The sequence below is a fragment of the Vanessa tameamea genome, chromosome 25, assembly GCF_037043105.1.
Source record: "Vanessa tameamea isolate UH-Manoa-2023 chromosome 25, ilVanTame1 primary haplotype, whole genome shotgun sequence".
NCBI classification, from domain to species: Eukaryota; Metazoa; Arthropoda; class Insecta; order Lepidoptera; family Nymphalidae; genus Vanessa; species Vanessa tameamea.
The window spans coordinates 8,129,863-8,156,140 of NC_087333.1; the positions used below are offsets into that span (position 1 = coordinate 8,129,863).

General features: G+C 34.7%; 5 protein-coding genes across 7 annotated transcripts in view; 2 read left to right on the forward strand and 3 right to left on the reverse strand.

Annotated features, from left to right (window-relative positions):
• The window catches only part of LOC113396223 (mitochondrial S-adenosylmethionine carrier protein-like), a 260,338-nt gene that overhangs the window by 5,299 nt on the left and 228,761 nt on the right, over nucleotides 1-26,278 (reverse strand). The gene's annotated exons all lie outside the window — the stretch shown is intronic.
• Nucleotides 1-26,278, reverse strand: part of LOC113392855 (trafficking protein particle complex subunit 2-like protein) — a 177,136-nt gene that overhangs the window by 3,831 nt on the left and 147,027 nt on the right. The window lies entirely within an intron of this gene.
• LOC113396221 (cilia- and flagella-associated protein 45-like) lies at nucleotides 62-7,617 on the forward strand. Its single transcript, XM_026634084.2, has 12 exons — nucleotides 62-287; nucleotides 1,500-1,692; nucleotides 2,217-2,415; nucleotides 2,524-2,659; nucleotides 3,032-3,167; nucleotides 3,739-3,874; nucleotides 4,361-4,539; nucleotides 5,123-5,272; nucleotides 5,988-6,092; nucleotides 6,765-6,844; nucleotides 7,106-7,202; nucleotides 7,473-7,617. The coding sequence occupies exons 1-12, from the start codon at nucleotides 202-204 to the stop codon at nucleotides 7,551-7,553; spliced, it is 1,578 nt and encodes a 525-aa protein (XP_026489869.2). The 5' UTR covers nucleotides 62-201; the 3' UTR covers nucleotides 7,554-7,617.
• On the reverse strand, nucleotides 8,361-14,971 carry LOC113396222 (borealin). 2 transcript variants are annotated; one of them, XM_026634085.2, is made up of 7 exons: nucleotides 14,749-14,971; nucleotides 14,488-14,612; nucleotides 13,675-13,753; nucleotides 10,740-10,802; nucleotides 10,174-10,343; nucleotides 9,881-9,981; nucleotides 8,361-9,534 (listed from the first exon to the last, which is right to left on the reverse strand). In XM_026634085.2, the coding sequence occupies exons 1-7, from the start codon at nucleotides 14,828-14,830 to the stop codon at nucleotides 9,336-9,338; spliced, it is 819 nt and encodes a 272-aa protein (XP_026489870.2). In that variant the 5' UTR covers nucleotides 14,831-14,971; the 3' UTR covers nucleotides 8,361-9,335. The 2 variants fall into 2 exon arrangements, with proteins under 2 accessions (XP_026489870.2, XP_026489871.2); XM_026634086.2 differs by lacking the exon at nucleotides 10,740-10,802.
• On the forward strand, nucleotides 15,373-25,362 carry LOC113396220 (activin receptor type-1). 2 transcript variants are annotated; one of them, XM_064218973.1, is made up of 12 exons: nucleotides 15,373-15,460; nucleotides 16,416-16,533; nucleotides 17,816-17,833; nucleotides 18,047-18,250; nucleotides 18,535-18,747; nucleotides 19,203-19,300; nucleotides 19,872-20,041; nucleotides 22,692-22,877; nucleotides 23,671-23,817; nucleotides 24,091-24,272; nucleotides 24,613-24,823; nucleotides 24,948-25,362. In XM_064218973.1, exons 1-12 carry the CDS (start codon nucleotides 15,400-15,402, stop codon nucleotides 25,098-25,100), a joined length of 1,761 nt encoding a protein of 586 aa, XP_064075043.1. In that variant the 5' UTR covers nucleotides 15,373-15,399; the 3' UTR covers nucleotides 25,101-25,362. The 2 variants fall into 2 exon arrangements, with proteins under 2 accessions (XP_064075043.1, XP_026489868.2); XM_026634083.2 differs by lacking the exon at nucleotides 17,816-17,833 and having other exon boundaries at nucleotides 24,948-25,360.

Genomic DNA, 26,278 nt, shown 5'->3' on the forward strand with positions numbered 1-26,278 from the left:
TACTGGATAAAGAGTTGATTAAAATAATAATATTATTTTTAACAAACTAATTTGGTTTTTCTTTTTGCATTATCGATACAGTTGCTTTATCGATGGGTAAACAAGAACTAAATAAAACATTTTGTTTCCAAGCAACGTACATTTAAAAGTCACGACGACTTGTTGGGTTATTTAATTTTTGATATTTATTCAATTTACAATATGCCAAAAGCTGTGAAAAATTTGCACGAAAACATTAAATACCACGCTATAAGTAAAGGCGAAGCAGGCTGTTATCAATTACATAGGTATTTTTTTAAATTAAATTATAAAAAATGCCCTAGAAAGTCTCTTGAATATATTTTCGAATATATTTGAATATAGTTACGCTAAAACGAGACTGTTTATAAGTCTATTATTTATATTAAAATAAGACTTGCACAAGTAGCAAAAATATATAATAATTTTATGCACTATTTTACCAAAAAAAAAAAAAAAGAAATAAATGTCGTTTATAAAAAATCTCTTTATATCAATAGAACAATTCGATTTAATTACTTGGTGTATTTTTAAGTAAACATTTATAGACTTATTTATACAGTCAAAGGCAAAGGCCTCCTCTCGCCTTGACGAAGAGGTTGGAGTTTTTTCCACAAGGCTGCATTGTTTTATTTAGTAGATGAAAATAGCCAGCTCCTGGTAATTAATCACCAACGCCTATAACCAATGTACGAAATATTAATCCTTATATCGCCAAAGTGTCACCAATCTTGAGAACTAAGATGTTATGTTCCTTGTGCCTGTTACACTGGCTCACTCACCCTTCAAACCTAAACACAACAATACTAAGTATTGGTTGATAGATACCTATGTGGCGCCATACATGCAGATTTTTCTACGATATTTTCTTTCACTGACTAGTAAATGTACTTTATTCCAACCATAACAGGAAAAAAAGCCAAATAACCATTTGACAGCAAATTGACGCGATATCATTGGTTGAGAACTTGATTAATATATGATAATCAGTATTGATTTGCAAAAAAAAAATAGCGTTTTGAACGTCGACGAAACTGTTATCGAAATTTTGGAAGTAAAATTAAATGGAAATAAGTAGTTAAGTGTAATAGTGTTGTATTATAAATAAAGATATAATAATCATAAATTCTTAGTAGTGCATAACAGCTGAGTTATTAGGAAATCGCATAAAAATCCTACGTAAATCTAAGGTTTGTTTATCTTTTTTCCTACTTCCATTTGAATAGGCTATAGATACCTTCAAGTGTGGTTCACGTGTCTATGTCTATGTCTATGTCTACTATGTCTTTGGGGCCATTATTGCTTACTGAATATTCGAGTATGATCGAGAATGTGGTAACGATTTCGAACTGATTCGAGCACCATTTTATCGAATTTTTTCTCATCTCAATAAAATTGCTTCTATCGACTGGATGAAGTACGATCTTACACTACTCCAATTACAATGATAAAATGACATTAATTAATTTACACTTCATCAGACCATCGGAATGTCGCCTCAAATTTCCAATCACGAAGCGTCCGATCCACAAATGCGAGCTCCCAAAACACGAATACACCCTAGTTCCACAGCTCGGAGGCTGGAGGACTCTGATGATCCCAAAGACCTCACCCAACTTCTACCCAGCTGTTATGAAGAAGGATGAATTTCAAAGATTGAAGAAACAGGCTAAGGTTTGTTTTGATAGAAATACTTAATATTTAATTGAATCAAATGATACCTATTTTAAGTACTTTTGAATCGACAATTACCTGTACTCAATTTAACGTAAACGTTTTGGAACTCTCACCGGTTCTTAGTAGTCATATTATTTCAGTTAAGACCTAATTAATAAAGTTAAAAACCGAAACATTTAAGTAAACAGGGGTTTATTCTACTAAGTTGTAATGGTTTCAATACTTTCCCGATTCTATTTCGATCCCAAATCGATTGAACGCCACTGAATCATTGTGTAATTAGAAAAAGAAAACTCAAATACAACGATTATGATCCAATAAGATTGCGATAAAATAACATTTTAACTTAACTTTAAGGTTTGTTTGGTTAACTAAATGTATTCCAACCTTAAAATTAAGGTTTTTTTTTTAAATAATATATATTAGGTTAACGTAACCTCATGAATGCATATTTATCAATTATAACGGCTTCGATAATAAATATACTTGCTTCGTATCACGGTTATTTTTATGCACATCAGATAGTAACCAAAGAAGAGCAATTACAAGCTATGCACGATCAAGAAGCTGCGATCCAGAAAGCGGCCAAGGAGTCCGAAGAAAGAAAGCAAAGACTGAAGGAACAGCTCAAGCCGCAGCCTGGTGCGGAAGCCTCCGGTGCTACAGACCCTGAGTTGGAAGGACCAGATCAAACTGCTTATAAGTTATCAAGAGCTGAAAGTAAGATTACGTCAGCAAAGCAATCAGTTTTTATTACATATTAGTGATTTAAAGATGAAAATAAAATAATCTGTTGTACAAACGAAATATTTATTATCTTGTCTCTAGTTCTTCGGGCAAATAATTACCAAGGACCAAGACTATGCAATCGCATCATACTCGCTTCCAAGTGTCATGCCATCCGTGACGCACAGATCGCTGAAAAAGAACTCGTCAAGAAGGAACTCGATGAGGAAGAACGCAGGTGAATATTCAACCTTAAACTGAGAGCATAACAATTTTTAACAATCAACTAATATGTGTCTAATATCAATGGTAGTTCTTTTCAGGCCCTTCTGAGGTTTAACCACTTGGTTAAGCCTCTTAAAAAATCATATCTATCGTACTGGCAAAAAACAATACTTCATATTGCTCCGATTTGAAGGGTTAGTGAGCAAGTGTAGGTAAAGGTTCAAGAGACATAACATCTAAGACCCTTGGCTCTATACTGCTGCTGACTATGGGAAATAGATGTTTCCTTCAGGTTGTTCACCTTTTTTCCGAGAAATAACTATAGCATAGAAGACAAATGATACTCAAAGTTTTCATTGGATTTTTTGTTTAATTTTCTATGAAGGTTGGATGCGATTATGGAAGAAAATCGAGTGGCTGCTGTACGTCGAGCTGAAGAAGACGAAGACAGAAGACATCACCTCCGATTGCAAAATCTAGCTGCCTTGAAGGAGCAGATCAAAGCACATGAGACGTCTAAGGTTACAAAATATTAGGGCATTGGTTTGGACTAAGGTTACAAAATATTGGGCATTGTAATTGCAAACTTTTATTTAAATTTATCGAGCTAGTTCGTTTTTGAAAACAGATAGAATAACATTATATCCTGCTGCCCTTATCCCAATTTTACTTGGGATCGGCGCAGCATGTCTTCTTCTTCCAATCTTCTCTGTCGGACGTCATCTCACAAGTAACATTCTTTCTAACCATATCGTCTTTCACACAATCCATCCAGCATTTGTTTAGTCGTCCCCAACCTCTATATCCATCCACATCCATTCTCAAAACCTTTCTCACAACATGGTCCTCATTCCTCCGCATAACATGCCCATACTAGCCGGTTTCCAAATAGCTTCTCGGTTACCGGTGCTACTTTCAAAATTCAAATTGACTTAAATAACGTTACTATGATTAATAAATCTTCTTTTATACCAATTATTCTTCATATAAAAAGTCACGTTTAAAGAAAAAAAAAACTTAAAACGATTAAAATATAGGTTCCAAAAGTAATTTATTTTTAAAATAATTATTCATATTTTTTTTGTATAATAGATAATGGAGGCAGAACGTATAGAAGAAGAAAGCATTAGAGTGAATCAAGCGAACATCGCCATGCAAATAGATGAGGCACAAAAGCTCAAAGAGAAGCAAGGGAGACAGGCCAAGCTTAAGGAAATTCTAGATCAAGGTGAATATTTTGCGAAAATATAACACTAACAATCCGTAAATGTCTCTGTGCTGGACAAAGGATCCCCAAAACATCCCCCAAAATATCAACGATGATGAATCTGCGAACCATATGACGTACCTAATCTGAGCCTTTAAATGGATCCTTCAACCGCTCAGCATGTTTTAATAATAAAAGAATTATCACTGTTGAGTTACTGTTTACATTATATGCTGATTATTACTATAGAGTACTCATACAAAGCCTCCTGAGTATCAAATATTATATATAATAGACAATGTGATTTAAGCATAGAAAATATTACATCTATTTACTAATATGATATATTCCTAACAGTTATATTTAATTTATAATTAATTTACACATTTTTAGCATGTAAAAAATCAATGGAGTTGGTCCGCAATCTTTACTTAAAATTCACGTGTTGTATCCATTACATTATTTTGACTTAAATTAATTGTAATTATAACAAACAAATACGGTTAGGCAACGCGGAACTGCTCTATTACAAACAACTACAAAATGAGGAAGAGCGTATCATGGATCTTCGCATCGCAAACTTTCTGAAACAGAAGCAAGAGCGCGAAGCGAAGAACAGGGCAGAGGCGGAAGCCGTTAAAGCGGCTAAGCAAAAAGGCATCGACCACATCGCTAAAGCACAAAAGGTAAAGTATTATAAGTGCGCTATCTATCTATAAAATCTGTATTTAGTATCGTAATCAAATAAAGTTGAAGGTACGTTCCTCATATATAAAAACTAGTTTCTTTGAAAGCGTTTTAAGCTGAACGTTTAATTGGTATTCTCATGTCTACTCTTACTGATATCATCATCCGTCTGTTTATCCATATTTATTTCGGTATCCCTTTTGCCTCTTTTCTCTTTACTTGTAATATGACATCCATATATCCGTATAATATTTCCATTGTCCACACCATGATAATTGCTTTCCTTCTCTTTGTGTGCTATTTTTAACATTATATACATTATTTTTATTAGTATTGCTTATTTATTTTCGTAATAGACACCAAATTTTCAAACTTATCATTCAAAACAATCAGGAAACCACTCCAAATACAATCACTGCCGTAGTGTTTTGGGTGGCTTTCACCGGAAATCAATCGATGATAATTGAAGATGAAAGTTCAGCTTCGTCAGCTCTCAAGTTATCCACTAGTTGAAATGATATGGTTTTGTTTAGTTTTACAAGAAAATTTAGTTTATTCTAATTAACTTGCTTAACGTTGTAGGCGGAACAAGAACTCAAAGAAGAATTGGAACGTATCCGCAATCTGAAGATCCAAGAGGATGTTGAACGTGAATACAGACGGAAAGAGCGGGAGGCCGCCATTAAGAGGAACAGAGAAATGAAGCGATTGCATGAAGCAAGAGTCCAGCAGGTGATGAGAACATTGAACAACCTTTACCACATATAATTAAGCGTCATTCTATTCTTCTCAATTTTTCTATTATTTAATGAGATTAATTCATAATTTTAATACTTAATTGAGGAATTTTAGAAAAAAATATGTTTTACAAGTATATGTATATTATATACGATGTCGTACTGACCGATTTCTGTAACAGCAGCCAATCTCAAGCCAAATTTGGACCCAATCACTGGTGCACTTTCTATAATGAGAATCCAATCTCATTATCAGATGAAACGGTAAGCCCGATACGACCGGAAAGAGTTCAGACGCAGGATCAATGGCATCGAGGCATGGGAGTACACACCATAACTTCTCGACTTCGCTGTCACCGATAATTTTTCGATAGATAACCCAATAACATTTATCGGGCCGATTTGGGAGGTTGAACACAGAACTTCGAGATCAGTGGCCTAGTATTGCCACTAGACCGCAGCACTTATATCATGATATCAAATATATGTATGTGTATGGACATAACTCACAAGTGTGTTCGCATTCCTTTACTTTCATAATGACGTTACACAGCAAATCAAATACGAATGGAAAAGCTTCAGGTGCACAAACAACGGCTTCACGGCCTCGTGCATTTATAATATTAGTACGGATTGTTTAAAGGGTTATATAATTTATCATGTGAAATTATTTGTTTTAATTAAACTTGGAATTATTTGCTTCCGTATAGATTACCGATATTCATCGTTTAATCGCTAGAGAGATAGCAAAAGACGAGCAGAGCTTCAACAACGCGGCTCGACAGAACGAGGAGTTCATTCGTAAAGAGAAACAGGTATTAATTACATAATATAACACAATGTCCTGCTAACTGATTTAGGTCACGGCGACGAACCTCTACGGTACCAAGTGCGCAAGAGATATTAAGATTGTGTGCAAACCTAGAAATTCTTATTCCCTCCCTTTATTCTCCAAAAACACGTTAAAGCGACGGCAGAAAAATTTTAGACGCCGGACTGACAACTTTGGTTGCACACTTCGTTGTGGGGCTTTTTGCAAGCCACTCATCACATATTCGACCGCCAAACAGCAATACTTAGGTTCCGGTTGGAAGGGAAATTGAGTAACTAAAGGCACAAAGGACATAACATATTAGTCCTAAAGTTTGGCAGGACATTGTCTTTGTAAGGAATTATTATTATTTGTTATTCAGCTGCAATGCATATGGTGGTGACCACTCACCATAAAGTGGCCCACCTACATATATTATTCAAAAAACTTGACATGTTTTCCGAGACATATTATAAGTTGGGAAGCAATTCTGTGAAATAAATTATTAGCAGAATAACCCACTTACATTTTACTGGACCAAACCAAGGTGTAAGCCAAAGACCTCGTGCTTTGCAGCCTTATAACAATAAACAGTAGACCAGTGAGCCAGCCAGTTTTCTATTAGTCTGCGTGCGTTGAACTGTCGACGCTAAAATGGTTGTTAATGTGTTTACAGTTGGAAGACAAACGCAAGGCGCGTGTTGAACAACATCGTCAAGAAATTATGAAGCAAATCAACGACAAGGAACGTGCTCGGTAATTTGTAGTATCTGTTTATTATAAAATTGAATTCTATTTTATTTTTAGAATATTTTATATACATTTCATAATCTCTAGCTGTTTTTTCGCTTTAAATTCTAGACGTAAACAGTTATGTTTTTTTTAGTATCTACACAATGTAAAATCTTTTTATATAAAAAAATCCACCCAGTCGAGTCGGGTTTGGATTGGCATTAAAACCGTTACAAACATCTAAATACAAAACTTTCGAAGTTATAATATTAAATTTTATTTTAGTGCCGAACTTCGTGAAAAGATTCACAATGAAGGCGTCGCCTTACGCATGGAGCAAGAACAACAAGAAAAGTATGAGAGAAGAGTCATCAAGCAGAAGGTAAGATTATATCCATTATCAATTATTATTAAAACAATTCCAATTTTATTAAAGATAGATTTTTTTAAATAAAAAAATGTGTGCCATGTCTTTACAGTAATAATATAGAGTCAACACTTTTGTTCCGAGGGTATCTATCAATAAAATAATTATCTTTCGTTCACCTTATTTTTTGTATAATCTATTTAAAATTATCACATACATTGGCGTTTTAATGTGTTGCCTACTGAAATATTTCTTGTATTTTAAATACGTGACCGTTATTTTTAGGTGGCAGACATGAGACAACAGAAAGTAGCTGAGAAGTATGTTAAGGAAGTGGAACAGACACTCGGCAAACACGGATATTGATATATTTTTTGCACACGTGTGATACTGTTTAATGAGTTATTAATTATTACCTACAAGGTTAATAAGACCCTTATATTATTACCACGTGTAATCTTTAAAATGTATTTAAAATCACTATTTCACGTCTGATCTAGTTTCGACCACAAATTAAAAAAAAAAACTAAAATAACACGAAATATTTTTGATTTTGGATATAGTAGACTATAACACGTTTTCTCGCTACACTAGCCAGTGCCGTCAGCGTGACGAGTTAGAACTAAAATTTATAGCTGGAATTATATTGTTATTGTATAAAAGCCGACACGAGTCGAGAGCTCAGATGGGCAGTAATAGGGGCAAGTTCGTCATGTACACTTTCAGCCAAATGACGAGTGAGAATCCAATAGACAACAAGCGTCGACTGACGGACTAAGCGCTCCAGCTCTTTCATACCTCTAGAGACCTAAAAATGTACTACTGCGCAGGTCGCGACTGTTCTCACGACTCATGCCGATTAAGTAATAAAAATATATATTTTAATAAATTGTAAGTTTGCCATTTTGTCAACACCTAGTCTTATATCAAAGTAATAAGACCATGACTTGCACTTTCTATCTTGTATGCAACTTTTATTATAATTTTTTAAGGATTTTTTCACAATTTACTACCGATATTCGGAAGGTCTAATCTAACACTATAAACTTTGCTTTCTTTCTCACCTTGGGATTCAAATAGGTCTTTTGAGTTCAACAAAAATAAATACTCAATTATGTTAAATTATTAAGAGGGCTAATTTAATTAGGGATTGTGTTCAATAAATTATAAGACTACAAAAACTGAATTTATTATTTCAACTTGACAATACAAATGACATTTATTGGCGGCAAAACTCAACTGACATTACAAACTTATATTGTACGGAATAATAAGCCGAAGGTACTATCATTTTCTGCCAAATTACTTGTATAAGAATAGTATATATACTTTTTGTCAAATATCAAAATACTAATTAAGCAGTCATATTTATATCGAATGAAGATTGATGTCGTATAAAAACGTCTAAAATCATATAATCCTATCCTATAGTGTCAGTAATAAAAATTCAATTATTTAAAAAATATATTACAACTAATAGACAACACACAACTACGGCCATAACATTAAAAATTAACAAAACACAACACACAGCATTCATATATTTAACATACACATTTTATAAAAAAAAAGCAAGTTTATATACTGACATTATAACTTAATTTCGTATGTCTTTGTCTACTAAATAAATTACTCTGTATTTCATCAACCACACAAAAATCCTTACCATCAGCGCATTATTAAAGCTGACAAGAACGCAACTCGACTTGTTAAATCATGTTTATGCCTTTTCCTTCCAATTAAGCAGTTTTTTACAACCAGAGACAACAGTTCAAGACATCGAACCTGCGGCTTTCACATCGCTAATCGGACCATGTGTAGAATTGAGCTATTCATTTAAATTATTGTGCGGCGGAATATAAGAGAAGGATAAATTGAATCAGTTGATATTTACTGATTTTTGTATTATTTTCTTAGTTTTAAATTGTAAATTGATTTAATATTTTGATACATTAGTATTGATACACACAGGGCAGCAATTTAAATAGCTTAAACAGCTATGGTTAATATTTTGTATGGTTATAAAGTCTAGGAATAATTTATTCAAGCCTTTTTCATACAACTTAGTCCTATCTTGTTTAATTATTAGAATAAATTTAACAGCTATGTCTTATACAATGTCAATTCCCTATAGGATAAATTATAATTTCATTTTATAGCCTTCTCCCCGAGCTTGACTACCTTATCGAGGTTGTCTTTGAGTGTTTTGAGTTGGTGCAGAACATTTGCATCCATGAGAGAAAATGGGATGTAGGCCTGTGACTGACGGAGCTGCTTCGGCTGGAGAGACAGCATTGTGCCGTCCTGTAGCATAATATTACAGTTGGCTCTTTCATCTGACTGCATCCTGAAATTGTAAAATTAACTTGAATTAGTTCTATTTAAATCTATACGATATATATATATTTTTTATTACGAAGAATAGTAGCAATACTCCCTTTTAACGAATTCCTAATATTCCTATTTAATTAAGGTTAAAGCTTTTTGCTTTGAGTTGGGACGACAATTGCCCAAGAGGTCAGGATCGAACCTGCGACTATGTATTTCGTTAAACGGCGTCTAAGTCATTTAACGCAAATTTATGAAACTCTTGCTAATGATAATGACTAGATAGTAATAACACAATATTATTGCAAAAAACATTTGAAGAGTATAATCGTGATAGATATGAATAAATTAGTGGGGACACCGACGTGCACACGGAGGTAGCCATGACGGGTGAGCCGGACATCGACAGCACCATCTCCCCCGCGCGCGGCTGACGAAGCACCGCCAGCGGAGTGTGCGGCGTCACCTGTAATATGACGATACCATTCATTACTTATTTTGCAGATAAAATTTTATTGGGTTTTTCTATCGAAACATTCTGTGTTTTCATAAATCCGTATCCACATCCAGATCCAAAATAAAAGTGTGTGCACTGGTGCACTATAATAAGTCCCGCGTCCTGCAAAGTCGGCCGAGTCGGCACGAGTATGGCGATAACCTTGGGCGTGATGACGGGGTAGGTGACGGCGGCGTTCTTGCTGTAGGCGGGCGTGCGGTACACGGAGCGCGAGCGGCGGCGCTGCGTGCGCGGCGCCGCGCGGGCCGAGCGCGCCGACGCGTCCGCCGAGCGCGAGCGGCGGCCGGCGCTGCGGCTCGCCGACGGCGGCGCTGGAAGTGCGATTGGCCGAAGTCAATGCTTGATGTTAACAACGACCCGTTTCTGGCGTTTGGTCATAGTGGTAGCGATAGATGTATCAAAATCAAAATATTCTTTAATCAAGTAGGCTCATAAGAGCACCTTTGATCGTCATGTTACACTGTTGGATTAAGTGTAAAGCTACCACCGGTGCGACATGTAAGAAATTCTCATTTCCACGAGGAAACTAACAGTTGTTTTGATCAAACATAAGAGAGTTACTTATAATCTTTAATAACACTAAACACGTACTAAATTTAAAAACTTAACTAGTAAGATATTACAAAGAATAGATAGATAGTCATACAAGGGGAACGGCAATGAATGATATAGTCAAGTAATGTTAGAATGAAGAATCAAGCACTCACCCAAATGAGTTTTCCTAGCGCCTCGTTCACCGGAGCCCTGCGATGAGTTCTCAGTGAGGTACCCTGATCCAAAGCACCCGGTTAGTTGGAGACGTTGCATGTTGTTAGATGATGATTGTGCAAGATGCCAGAGAAATTTTTTTGTGCATTTAGGCTTCACTTATAAATTTATTCGGGATTAACTGATTAAACATGTTGTCCTCTTCATTCATATACCACAAAGGTAGTGATAAAAAGAGAGAGATTATGTTTTTAATCACACACACAGTAATCACATTACTTATAAGTACGCTAAGTTAACTATTTATAAGTAAAGCCATTAATGAACTGATGAAATATTTCATTTGAAATTAATTTAATCAAGTAAGAAAATGAATTTGAAAGGAAAACAATTTAGAATACATATATTTTTTAAGCTGACTCACACAATCAGAGAGAATATACAAAATAAAGTCTGCGAATAAGCGATCTACTTCCGAACTATATAAATACTTTGAAGATATCAAATCTACCTTTGTCAGATTTACTTATGTGCCTATATAGCTACAGCTGTTAACCAAGGATTTAAATTTGAAAATTATATCAAAAATTGCAACAGTCCAGACTTGTCCAGTCGAGTACTTGAATATTGATTATATTGCAAGGATTTATGATTAGAATCCCTTGTTTTCTCTAGTGACTTGATAGTAAGGTAGACCCGAGGACTTTCCTCCGATCGTGTCGTATTTTCTATAGAATTACGAAATAGAGGGAATAAAGTGCAACTTCCGCACACACACACACACTTGCACTATGCTGTCCAGCACAAATGATGAGGATTGGCCGGTGCTGTGCTGCAGGCCGAAATCGATAAGGACATCATGATAGCGAGCACACAAAAATGCAACAGTAAAATGCTCTCGTCACGACAAAAGGGCATAAGATAGCGTCCGTAATACTGTGACACATTGACCCTTTGTCTTGCGGGAGTCTCTCATGAGAACTATTTAAGTGTAATAATGCGTGCATAATTCTCTCATTCAGATAGAGCCACCAACCAGTAAGTCTCTGTGGGGTAAATGCCAAGCTCGACAATGTGACGGGCATCCAAAAAAAAGAGCTTGCCAATCATATTCATAAACCATCTGTCTATGACATATCTTGAAGCAAACGAGCTCCTTAGTGACCAATATAGTTTTCGCAGGGCACGCTCGACCGGAGATATGTCAATATCTGCCACCCACCTTTGGAGCGAGGCCTTGGAGGGTCACGGTGAAGCAATAGCCGTCTCATTAGACATCTCAAAGGTCTTTGACCGGGTCTGGCACGAGGCACTACTTAGTAAGCTTCCAGCATACGGCATACTACAGCTCTGCGACTGGATGTGACTTCCTGAGGGAACGGTCGATTCGAGTTGTCTGTTGTCGATTTGAGCTGTGGTACCTCAGGGATCTGTTCTCTCTGCGACCTTGTTTCTGTTGCACATAAACGATCTTTTAAAACCCGGTATTATTAGCTACGCCGATGACAGCACCGTAATTGAGAGGTGCGTGTCCAACTCGCGAGCTAGTCCAGAGGAAATACGGTCCTTGAGAGAGTCTGTGATTGAACGGGTGAATGTGACATTGCAGTGGGTGTCCGATTGGGGTGACGCCAATCTTGTCCAGTTCAACCCTTCAAAAACACAGGCGTGTCTTTTCTCCGCGAAAAACCATCTAGGGCTTCTAGGTATTACCATCACCTCTAACCTCAACTTTGGCCAACAAATTGAGTCTATGGCACAAGCGGCGTCCAAGAAATTATCAATTCTTTCAAACGTTCGGCGGTACTTCAGCTCTGAACAGCTGCTAAATCTTTACACTGCCCAAGTTCGATCCCGCATGGAGTACTGCAGTCATCTCTTGGACGGTGCAGCCAAATATCAACTGGAAGCTTTGGACTCAGTTGACCGAAGAGCCCGTAGGTTAATTAACAACGAAAAGCTCTCAAATAGCAGACTACACACCCTTGAGCATCGTCGTCGAGTTGCCAGCTTATCGTTTTTTTATAGGATACACTTCGGAGAGTGCTCGAAGGCTCTTTTCGAACTGATTGAGCCATCTCCATTCCTTTATGGGACTACTAGGCGCAGGCAAAAGTTTCATCCATATGTTGTTGACATACCCAAAATTCGAACTAAACGGTTTGACAGCTCGTTTTTGGTGAGAGTCGCCAAAATTTGGAACGACTTGCCTGGGTGTATTTTTCCTGATGAGTTGAACTCTGGAGCCTTTAAGAGTTGAGTGAACAGGTTTCTTTTGGATGGACGTGTATTCATCTACACTTTCCATCAGATGAGATGGAAGACAAACGCCTATTCCATTACAACAGAACCTAGAACGACCAACGTCTTAGAGAGTAGGCAAAGTTTCCTTGATTTCAGAACCGACGAATTAGAGACACTATCAGAGAGGAGAAAAGAGGTAGGAGTCTAATAACCTGATTTTAAGAGGTAGCCGCCGACTATCAACATCGGCAATAAGTTATTTCAGCAATTCTTGCATTGAAGCACCAGAAATGGGAATTAAGATTTTAATATTTTATTCCTCTCCGAAAATTGGACTATAATAGCATAGAATTTCTAAATAACTGACAAAAGGTAGCAGTAAAGTACTCAGTAGATTCTCTGTGCAGTCCACTGTCTTTTATGAAGTGAGTAATAAGGCAAAGCAGCTTGAATTAAAATTGCATTTTGAGACAATTTTCAATAATATTAAAATACCAGTTACTATGAAATATATTTTGCACCTTAGCTGGGTACAAAATCTTTAACTAATTTGTAAATATACCATTACTAATGCCTAATATATTATTTTTGATACTTGTTTGTTTAAGCTACATAATTCCTAAAATATTTATTGTACATAAGAAGATTATTATTATATATTATTATTAGTATGCATTTGAATATACATACCATCATCGTGAGAAGCAGCTCTACTCGACGGTCTCGTAGACCTCCTCGTTGTCGGTTCTTTGAGATGAAGTTCTGTTTTCTGTGAAATATTTAATATACATAAAGAACATTCAATTCACACTTGTGCTATATAAAACACTAAAGATTTTAACATTCAATATATCTTTAGAGTAATACTATACTTATACCTACTTTAATTTTGATTCCAAAAACAACTTTGCTGACATTCAAAATTGTATTTTAGCTAATCAATAATGTATATCAAAGATTATTCCAGATCTTGAGGTTGGAGTAATGTAAACATAAAAGAAATACATAAATCCTTAATATACGAAAAATGTTTGTCCCTATCACTAAATAGCGACTTCATCCAGGCAGTGTCGGGTTCAGAAACTAACAATGAAAGAGATGGTGGTGTCCGTGGTGCAATAATATCATAATGTTATTTGACAAACTTGTTTAAATTTAAAATGATACACAAATGGCATAGCAATGTTAAAATAGCAGTTTATCTGCCAAACATTGGTCTATTGTCTTCCTAACTCCTAATACAAACCTTACATTAACAAATTCACTGCAACCACATCAATGATATTTTAATGAAGCACCTGCTAAGCGAGAACGGCATTGCAAGGTTAGACTACAGACACTGAGTTAGGGTAAATTATACTCTTGGGGTACAAAAAACTACACCAAGTATACCTTATACTTGGTGTAGTCTTTTGTTACATTTATGAATGTTTTTTTTCATGGTATTATGACTTTTTGCAAGTTCAAGGTAAATATTCTATATTTATGTATCGTTCTACTTACCAACTGTCCCACCGTCTTCTGTAAGTATGTATTGCTGATTGAACCGAGAAGAATTTTAAATGCTAGTTCCACATTCCTCAATTCCATGTGAGCGCGTGAGTCAATTTTGTTTTTCTGGTCAGTAACTATTGATAAAAAAATGTATTTAAATTGTTGATGCATATTAGTAGAACATATTACATAATGACACTCAAAAATATTGTAAGCGTATATTCATATTGTTTTTCACCAAATATTTTGAACTAATTATAAAATAAATACCAAGTTTATTTAGTTTCTTCAAAGCATCGTCATCTTCGGCAATTTTCTCTTGTTTACGGACTGGTCGTTTTGTTCGTGGCATTTTAGGTAGGAACTTTACTAGATTAATTTAGTTTTCAATGATAAGTAAATAAAGAATTTAAATGTAATTTGTTTATTTAGATTACAATACAAAGATACTTTCAAACAAAATACAAGCAACCGACATTTTCGATTTTTTGAATTACCGACAACGTTCGGATACTTGTGTTAAAAGTTTAGAAATTATATTTTTATTTTGCGAATTTGCGAAAAATAGTTTCTCAAAGTATTCTAAAACATATTTAAAACTCATTAATATAAAATTAGACTATTTATTTTGAACGTTTTTTTATTAATTATTGTTTTGAAAAACATTTTTTAAGAAGTGTCTACACTACTTTACAAAATTTTTTTTGCACATATTTTTTTCTTTAACCGGAAATAGTCAAGTTAGCAACTTTTCTTTAAAAAATCTATAATTAATTTTAACACTGTGTATAAATGATTACAAGAGCTTACAAATATTTCTTTTTCAAATATATTAATATATAACTGCTTTAACAACTTAATTAAAACTTTTGTAAAGAGTCACTCAATTGACTCCTTATGCATTGTTATGATGAATGAAGAATGGCGGACGTTGTCATAGTGCGATACTTGTTCACATTTTTACTTTTAAATGCTTGCCATGGTAAGTAAATGTGAATTTAAGTGTATAATTTAATGCGGACACTTGAAATATACAAGCTGTGAAAGTTTCAATGTGATACATTCGATGGAAGTAATTTAAAATCACTTGGCTTCTGTAAAGTGTCTAAGACAAGGTTTTTATTATTGTTTTCTGAAGAGACTCAAACTCATGCCTACTGTTTACTTACCAATAATTATAAATCAACGTCGGATTATAATTATATAAATTAATTAATCGGAATACCCGTATCAGTGTCAGTAAATTGTTATTTTTGGTCAACATCAAAACATACGTTTTTCTTACAAACGCAATCAAGACTAATGTTTTTCTTAAATTCTAAATCTCTCTAAAAATAAACTTTCAATCAACATTATCTTAAAACTTGCGTACATGTGTTTTAAATTTGTTCTAAACAAATATAAGGTGGGACAAAATTTGCTCAGGAAAATATGCAAGTTTATCCTTATGACAATGAGCTTTTATTTTATAAATTTATAATTATGTACCCTACATAACATATCTACATAATCAGCCTGTAAATTTCCCATTGCTGGGCTAAGGCCTCCTCTCCCGTTGAGGAGAAGGTATGGAGCATATTCCACCACGCTGCTTCAATGCGGGTTGGTGGAATACACATGTGGCAGAATTTCGTTGAAATTTGACACAAGCAGGTTTCCTCACGATGTTTTCCTTCACCGCCGAGCACGAGATGAATTATAAACAAATTAAGCACATGTAAATTCAGTGGTGCCTGCCTGGGTTTGAACCCGAAATCATCGGTTAAGATGCACGCGTTCTAACCACTGGGCCATCTCGGCTCACCCTATGTACCCTAGACCTAGTTTATACCGTCACCACCAAGTGTGTGTGTGCAAAATTTCTGCACAAATTTAAGTCAATGTCAATTCATCCAAAAAGTATTTTGATGTGATGGTAAATTTATTTTCATTTTCAGCGGGACTTCCAGGCTTGGACAACATGGAGCAAGATGGAGCATCTATTACACAATCTGATAATCAAATTAGAGATGATCTCACGTCTATCGATAAAAAGATGATGGTTCAACAACCAAGGTAAGATTTGAAATATCTCAAAATTAAAGTATCTCAATACAATTTAAATCAACTACTATAACAGACAACATATGATTTCAAAAGCTATTTATTAGTCTTGTTTTATGATATTTTTAAAAACACATTTACAACATATAATATTATCAAAATGTCACAAAAAATAAACCTATGTTGCAGTTAACATTATCCTTTGATTCTATAATGTAAAATAAAATAACTATTTTATGTTATTTAAAGTAAACATTTTGATCCGAGTGTCAGTTATATGCAATAACCAAGAACAGATAATACTCAGCTTTTTGAGACTTCTTTAATTGAGATATCAATATGATCTATCTAAGATTTAAGTATTCAATGAGATTTGCTAAAAGCACAGCCATATTGTGTTAAGTTCTTGTTTGATATATACTTGTTCATTTATAATAAAATACTATTACATTATACTTATATCTACTTTAAATTTACTTCCAAAGTTCCGATATCAGCTTCCACATTCATATAGAGTATTCAAGCTCCCAACCAATGATATTGTATCAATTTGATGTCAAAAGCGGTCTATTGCCTTTTGTCTTGTCAGAGGAATAGACTCTAGAAGTTCATGCATCTATGAGGCATTAAAAATCCCATGAAATATGAACAAGACAGGGGTTTCAAATGTCAGTTCACAAAATATATTTATCAAAACGTAGTTCTCTTAGTCACCTTATAAATCATAACGGACAATACACTCTCCAACAATAGCATTATTAACCACATATTTCCTCTTTAAGCCAATTAAATATATAAATTATACTTTCTATTATTAAGAGTATTACTATTAAATAAAACAAGACGGTAATAACTTATGAGTCATGTGTTTGGTCAATTAATGGTCAAAATTTAGTAGTTATTTTATTATGTTATTATTTCTATTACCTGATTAATTCTGAGATATGTACCTACTGATAAAATGTTTAATCTGCTTAGTAATTAAATTAAACTTTGTAACAATCAGTAAACTTTAGATATTTGTCAAAAAATAGTTTATTAACAATTTTGTTTTCAAATGTCATAATATGTATATATCATATATATGTATATTTATTATTCTAGTGGAAAATTAAAAGAAATAGGAGAATTAATGGCTGCTTCATAAAATATATGATATGTTAATATACTGTTTATAAGGAAAATACTCATACATTAAATATTATGATAGAATCATGGACTAATTATTTATTAAATAAAAACTTTTTGATGATTAAATTAATTTTGTTGTTTGTTTTTTTTTTGCCACTTAAAGGAGGAAATTTCAAAAAAGGTAAAGTTAAAGAATTCTTTTTGAGTTCTATCTAAAAAGTCTAGTAGCTTATATAGTAGCAGATTCCAAGTACTGTTAATGTTGTCAAGAAACTCCCAGGAGAAGTCCAGAGATTTTATTTTGATGGTTCCAAATCTTCTGATCGTATCTGATTAAACAGTCTGTGGTTGGAGGTGCGTCCAAACCTAATCAAGCCATTCGGAAACGTTCCAGGTACAAATGCCACCAGTGCGAGTCGCCGGAGTGCGGCGCGGAGGGCGCGGAGGGGGCGGAGGGCGCGCAGGTGTGCGAGGAGGCGCTGTACTGCTTCAAGTCGACGGTGCGCGCGTCGGACGGCGCGCTGCGGCACTCGCGCGGGTGCTCCTCCAAGCGCGACCACTACCAGTTCACCTGCCGCACCACCAACAACGCGCAGAGGTGCCGATGGAACGCTTGTGACGTCACTTCATAACCGAAAATGATTTGACTTAAGCAAGCACCATTGTGTTTCATTTTCGTCGAGCTTCATTTGTGTTTTATAGTTTATCTCCGTGCTCATTAGAGAAGTAAACAATCTTGAGGAAACCTGCATGTCTTATAATTTTCTGAGACATATTTATCGACAACTGCATGGGTCTGCTTGCTGAATCTTATCCTTATGAGGAAGCCTTTGTCCAGTAGTTACTTTACTGTTACTCTAAACAATACCGATTACCTCCTAGGCCTCGAAAACGTCATGCCGGTCAACTGAACATCACTTGCTGCCAGGGTAACATGTGCAACGATGGCAGCTTTCCATCCCTGTCCCCCGCAGACATGGCCATGGAGCCGCTTAGCACTGGCACATGGAAGTTGTGGCTGAGCGTTGTGCTGTCGGTGGTAGCTGTGAGCGTAATAGGAGCTATGGCTATAATGTTGCTGAGAAGGAGTCACAGGTGTGTTTTATATGAATATAATAATATAATAAGGTATCTGCTTCTATAATAAAATTCCGCAGACATTTCATAGATTCAAGTCAATTGTAAAAAATACATTGGTAAAGAACGCATATTATTCGATACAAGATTATATTGTTGATAAAAAAGCGTTGAAGTTAAAAACGTCATTTTTTCGCAAATCCATAACGAATATAATAGATAATTGAAGCTCTCGACCAATGACATCGCGTCAATTCAATGTCAAATGTTGTTAATTTGGATTTTTTCCTCTTGTGATTGGAATAGACTATATATGTTTTATAAAATTTGTTTACATTATGTAAAATTTCAAGGTCGAATTTCAATGCAATATTTTTTTTTTATATATAATGACTTCATGAAATTCTAAATAATCCAGGGTTGCCACATTGTAGGAAGGCTAGTGTCGTTAATGTACTTATTAATGTTTTCAGATTACGCGTCTCTCGGGCAGCGCAAAAACTAGGCGCAGATTCGAATTATTTCTCGTCCAACATGTACAGTCCGCACGTTACAAGCGCCTATTATGAAGGTACGAGCATTTTGAGTTGAGTGGTTTTGTTTATTCATTATTTCAATTTAAATTTCAAAAAAATTTTCGCTCGAAAGGTAAAGTTGAAGTTGCCAAATCCTCGTAGATGATTGAAAGAACCAAACGGCACACTCGAAACCCTCAACTTCGAGTGTGATGTTTGAGGTTGCCAATGCTAATGCTAGAGACCATATGCTCTACCGAAGTGTGCAAGGAGATGCTCCCTCTTACCCTATTCTCCTTTCATAGCTAAAAATCGCATATGTCCAAATTTTTCCATGAAGAGGGTGACTGAAGTATTTTGCATGGCAGTAAAATAAAATCTACAGCATTAATTAATTGATTGTTAATGATACATGATTGCACGCAGGCTTGACATTTCAACGGCACATCTTACAGTAATGTCAATAAAAATATAAGGTTTATTTAATTTAATATCATATTATTTTTTAATTAATTGTAATTTAATTTTAAGTCATATTTTAAGCTTAAGTTATTTATTTCAATCAAGTGAATATATAGTAACAATTTTTTATTTTATATATTAGTTATTATTATATGCTTTTTCTAGGTCTAGAAGGATCACAGAATGGAGGTGGTCTGCACGCAGTTGCGGCAGGTGACTCCACCCTCAGAGAATACTTGGAGTGTTCAGTGACTAGTGGTTCTGGTTCTGGTTTGCCGCTTATGGTACAGAGGACACTAGCCAAGCAGGTGTCCCTGATCGAACGGATTGGCAAAGTTAGTCTTGTTTAAATAATATTCGTAACAATTTTAAAGAGGTGCTTTACTGAATTTACATTAGAGTGTTTATCTTTATTAAAACAACTCAGAAAGTTCATATATAGTTAATATATCAACATGCAACACAAAATGCACAACAGAAGTTTTGAATACTCTATTCATACCATAAAAGGAAAAAAGCCTGATAAACAACATTTGACAGAAAATTGATGCTATATCATTGGTTGAGAGATTGATTAATCTATGATATTCTATGATATACTATGGTTTTGCGAAAAAATGGCGTTTTGAACGTCGACGAAGCTGTTATCAGAATTTTGGAAGTCAAATTAAAGTGGAAAAAAGTAGTTAAGTTTAATAGTGTTGTGTTATAAGTAAATATATATTGATCATAAACTCTCAGTAGTGCACAATATAGCTAAGTTATTAGTTAATATGCTATTAATATTAGCTAAAATGCGTAAATCTAAGGTTTGTTTGTCTTTTTCCTACTTCCATTGGAATAGGCTATATTTGTGCACACTTTAGTTTTGATATATGTAACAGGACATTGCATGAACAGATGACAGACAACAGACAGACAAAAATTAAAAAAGTGTATACATAAATATACATTTAGTAAATAGCGATTATTTTAATATTACAAACAGACACTCCAATTTTATTATATGTATAGGTTATTACTATATCAATTTATTTATTAACATTGATCGCGCAGAATGCGAAATTAAGCGTAACAGCAAATATTTCTGGTCTTTCTTAAAATCAAAAAAGGAAGGTCCTAACGATTTACCAAACATTATGGCTCTTGGGGACACAGCGTCATCTGATGGCGAGGAGATTAGCAACATGTTCAATAGTTATTTTCAATCTGTGTTTGAACCGGAAGGAGGTTCATTTTCATTGCCACCGAAGAGTCGATTTTTCGTGGATCTACACTCTATTGAACTCTCAATTCCAATTGTCAAGAATTATCTTAGAAACCTCGATACATGCAAAGGTACCGGCCCCGATGCTTTACCTCCCTGTTTTCTTAAACAATTTCGCAATGCATTAGCGTTACCAATATTTTTATTATTTAACATGTCTCTCCACACCGGATGTTTACCAACTTTATGGAAAAAATCTTACATTGTACCTATTTTAAAATCCGGTAGCAAACATGATATAAAAAATTATAGGCCCATATCCAAACTTTGCTGCATCGCGAAGTTGTTTGAAAAAATAATTTACGACACAATATTCCCCATTATACGTCCTCACTTAATAAATGAGCAACATGGTTTCATCAATAAAAGGTCGACTGAAACAAACTTATGCGAATTTTTGCATCAGGTTTCTAATTCCATGGATCAAGGACATTAGGTGGATGTCGTGTATACCGATTACTGTAAAGCCTTTGATAAAGTGTCTCATAATATACTTATTTACAAACTTGAAAGTTTCGGTATACACGGCGACCTGCTCAGATGGTTGGATTCATATCTTCGCAACCGTACTCAGGCTGTCTCTATTAAAGGCTATTTGTCATCTTTTATACCGATAAGTTCAGGTGTTCCTCAGGGCTCTCACCTCGGTCCTTTACTTTTCAATATATTTATAAATGACATAAATAATGTTTTTGTGTCTTCAGATTTTCTTTTATATGCTGATGACACAAAAATTTTCCAATCTATTAAATCTTTAGATGATTGTCATGCTCTACAATCTGACTTAAACAGGTTAGAGACATACTGCAAAGTAAATTCTCTTCATCTTAATATAAACAAATGTGCTATAATTTCTTTTTCTCGTAAGCGTAAAACTTTGCTTTATAAATATACTGTCAATAATAACGACATATCAAGGAAGAACGAGGTGAGAGACTTAGGCGTGACACTGGATAGCAAGCTCTCTTTTGGTTCTCATATTAGAAGTATTTCAACAAAAGCCTATCGCTTGCTAGGTTTCATCATGAGAACAGGATCTGAATTTAAAAATACTTCTACTATTAACCTGCTTTATAACGCGTACGTCCGTTCTATACTCGAGTATGCATCTACGGTATGGAATCCTCAGTACAATATTCATATTAATGAAATTGAGAAGATCCAAAACAAATTTTTAAAATATTTGTCTTTTAAATCTAGCGATTCTACCCATGAACATTTATTAGCTCTCTCAAAACGCCGATCTATGAGAGACCAAGTTTTCTTATATAAAATTATTAATAATATTGTTGACTCCCCTTTTCTACTTAGCAAGTTGTCTCTGAACTGCCCACGATCCAACGCTCGTCAACCGTTATGTTTTTATACTCCCACTTGTCATTCATCACATAATGCTAACTGTTTTCTAATCAGAGCTTGTCGCGAATATAATAAGCATTTTGGGAACATTGATATATTTCATTTGTCTTTGATTAAATTTAAAGATAATATTTGTAACAATCTTAAATTAACTTAATTATATACTTTTAATATTGTCCAATATTTTTTATCTTATTGTGTTAAAATATTTGAGTGCATTTTATGTTTTATCAATCGGTGGAAACTTCGCTGGATAATGTGATATTTAAATTGTATTATGTAATCAGATTATATTTTATATCTGTTTGTTTCCCAAATATTAAATAAATAAATAAATAAATAAATAAACATTTACAAAGGGTCGATACGGTGAAGTGTGGCGGGGTTCGTGGTACGCGGACAGTGTCGCTGTGAAGATATTCTTCTCGCGGGACGAGGCCAGCTGGAGGAGGGAGACGGAGATATACAGCACTGTCCTGCTCAGGCACGACAATATACTCGCTTACATCGGCAGCGACATGACCAGTAGGAACAGTTGTACGCAGGTGTGTAGTGATCACTGGTATAAATGTGTTTGGGATTTTTTATAAGCTTATCTGATGATGTCTCTTGACCGATTGCGGCCATAGTACTCATTTTTAAGTAAGACTAGACCTCTATTATAGAACATATTATAGTACAAGTGTGTGCAAAACTACAGACGATGCAAAAAAACAGAGATGCTATTCCTCGGTCTTATAATCTGATTGGAGGACAAAGTCAACACAATTTGAAAGAGTTTAGGGTTTTATGTGCTTTCTGAGGCAACTGAGTGTAAACAATGCCAATATTCCTGCCATTAACAACTCAATAATAAAAAGACAAGTGTTTATTTACATTTAATTACATACATAAAGAATTGTACTTTTACAATTTAATATAGATATTCTATCTGTACCACCTATAATCACTGCTATATATGAAACATTTAGATTTAAGAACAAATACAAAAATAAAAATTCTTGTTTTTATATGGCTAAGTTGAAATTTGTGGCTTTTAAACCTCTTGAATCATTCTGTTTATTGATGAAAATCACATTAAAGTCAGTAACGAAGTTTAACAGATCTAAGCCTGCACACACAGGGAAGTGACTTTGTTTTTTTTTTTAAACGTACTAAGTCATCGGGTAACATTATGGACAGGTGACAAAGACAATATATATTGAATAATGGTGCGCATCATACAGTTTTGTATGGATGTATGTTACAGTGTCAGGTCTCGCAACGGACCCGTGACACTTTCCTCCTCAAATATAGGGTATGGAGTTAATATAAAACATATTAATATTATTTCAACAGTTATGGCTCATCACACACTTCCATCCACTGGGCTCGCTGTACGAGCACCTCAGCAGGACGACGCTGACGAGAAATCAAATGATGTTAATATGCCTGTCCATTGTCAATGGCCTTTTACATCTGCACACAGACATACATGGGACACAGGTGAGCTTTTTTATTTTGTACAGCTTATTACAGAAATAAGTAATGAAACACCTTTAATCCTGTATTCCCTGCATTGATGGCCGAAATTATTATGTGCTATTTTATGTATAAAACGTCTTGCAGCTACAGTGTATGTTGGTAAAAGCTACCTTTTACTATCGAGAGAAATAAATAATTAAATATTCTAAATAAAGAGTCACTTTTTTGTACGAATATTGTAGGATGTGAATTTAGCTTAAAAACAGTTGTGGATGATGTATTTCCGAATTCCAGGGAAAACCCGCCATAGCGCATCGGGATATTAAGTCGAAGAACATCCTGGTGAAGGTGAATGGTGAATGTTGCATCGCCGATCTCGGGCTCGCCGTCACCCGGCGACACGTGGCAGCCGGAGTCCTGCGAGACGCCCGCCAGGGCACCAAGCGGTACATGAGCCCGGAGGTGCTCGACCAGAGGTGACCCAGGCTAACTTAATATTAACAGATTCATATCATTTTTTTAATTAAATTAATTGTTACGATGTTTAGATGCACGAAGACAAACTTCTCGCCAAAATAAATAATATAATATATGCGACAGAAATTATATCAATTATGGTTTATGGTATTTTTTACCAGAGATCGAGGTTTAAAATCTAGGTAAATACAGTGAAATTTTTACATGCTTAATTGTGAGCTACTACCATACTTATATATGTGGTGTAATAAACCTCAAAAAGTAACATTGGAGCAAACTGGACGGCTTTTTGCCAGTATTGTGATCGGGGACCTGTAGCTAAGACGTGATGTGTTTCAGTATGAACCTGCAATGCTTCGAGTCGTACCGCCGCTGTGACATCTACGCGTTGGCGCTGGTGCTGTGGGAGACGTGTCGGCGCGTGAGCCCAGCTCGCGAGCAGCGCCCGCCATACCACGACCTGGCGCCCGCCGACCCCAGCTTCGACGAGATGCGGAAGATCGTGTGCGTCGACAATGAGCGGCCCGATCCACCCGACGACCCCCATCCGGTAACTTATTTACTGTTTCAAAAGCGCCACCAATAGACTGGCATTTCATTTTTGTGAAGCAGACATGCATGTACATATGTTTAACCCAAAATAATATATCAATTGCTTTCTGTTTATTTTTCAGACAATGGTGGGAATGGCTAACCTCATGCGAGAGTGCTGGCATCAAAACCCATCGGTACGATTACCAGCTCTACGAATCAAGAAGACATTACTCAAACTAGCTGCCAACGACAACTCTATCAGACTCAACGAGGACAATGAAGTATATGTTTAGTTGACATTACAGTGTTTGTGCAGTGTTTAGGAACTGTGATTCGTCTTTAACATATTATAATAGTGAGTGTCGAAGTTTGTGGTATATATTGAAGACTGGTCGGTAAGATATGGTATTGATAGAGATGGTTTCATGAATTTAGCACATGTTATTGCAAAATTATGCACGATTTATGAATGATTGTTATGGATGGAAAGTAATTATATACATTGAAAAATTTTAATCCAATATACAATGCTAACTTAACAAATGGTTTGATCGATTGCTTAATAATTTTTATAGACAAAATAAATAAAACTAGGATCTCAAAGGAACTACTGAATTGTCATGTCATGTTTTGAAAAATTTAAATTATATTTGGATTTTGTAAAATTTCGAATTTAGATTGTTACGAAGCAATAAATCAAACTCAGTAGTTACTCTTTCTGACTATTAAATTATATTATGTTTTGATACTAGAGATTGTTATCTCATAAGATTTATGACAAGTAGATCATACAATATGACGGTAAGCGATACTGACATTAGAAATTCATCAATTAGATTTTTATTTTATAAATTTAAGATTGATGAGTTTTAAAAATGATTGCAGAAAAATTATACTTTTTTTTATAAATGAAATTGATTGATCATAAACTTGCATACATTATTTCATATTTCAATGTGTAATTAAATTGTGGCGACCCTTTGAAAGTTAGCATTTATCATTTAATAACTCACATATATAATCAAATAATGTAAAAATATATCTTGTATAAACATATAAACCATTGTAAAGTTAATGTATGTTAATGTATTGTATAAAATATGATATAGAAAAACTTCAATAATTTAATATTTTGTTATTTTTGTGCCATTTATAGCAAGTTAGTAAGTTTTAAATAATACGTTTTATCGTTAAATTAAATCGTTCAAAGAAAATGACGAAAAGAACGGGATGTAAAGAATGCCATTTTGTAACTTGATTATTCTGTACAGACAATATTTGTTCTGGTTATTTTTGAATCTCAAGTTGTCTGTCGATAAGCTTTAGACATTGTTCAGGCGTCTGTTAATGAAGCAGTGAAACAAATTATTTAATTAATTTTACATAATTACAAATGACTAAAATAACCAATATTATCCTCAACGATAAACCGATCACACACAGCGAATATGTGATAACTTCAGATACATAA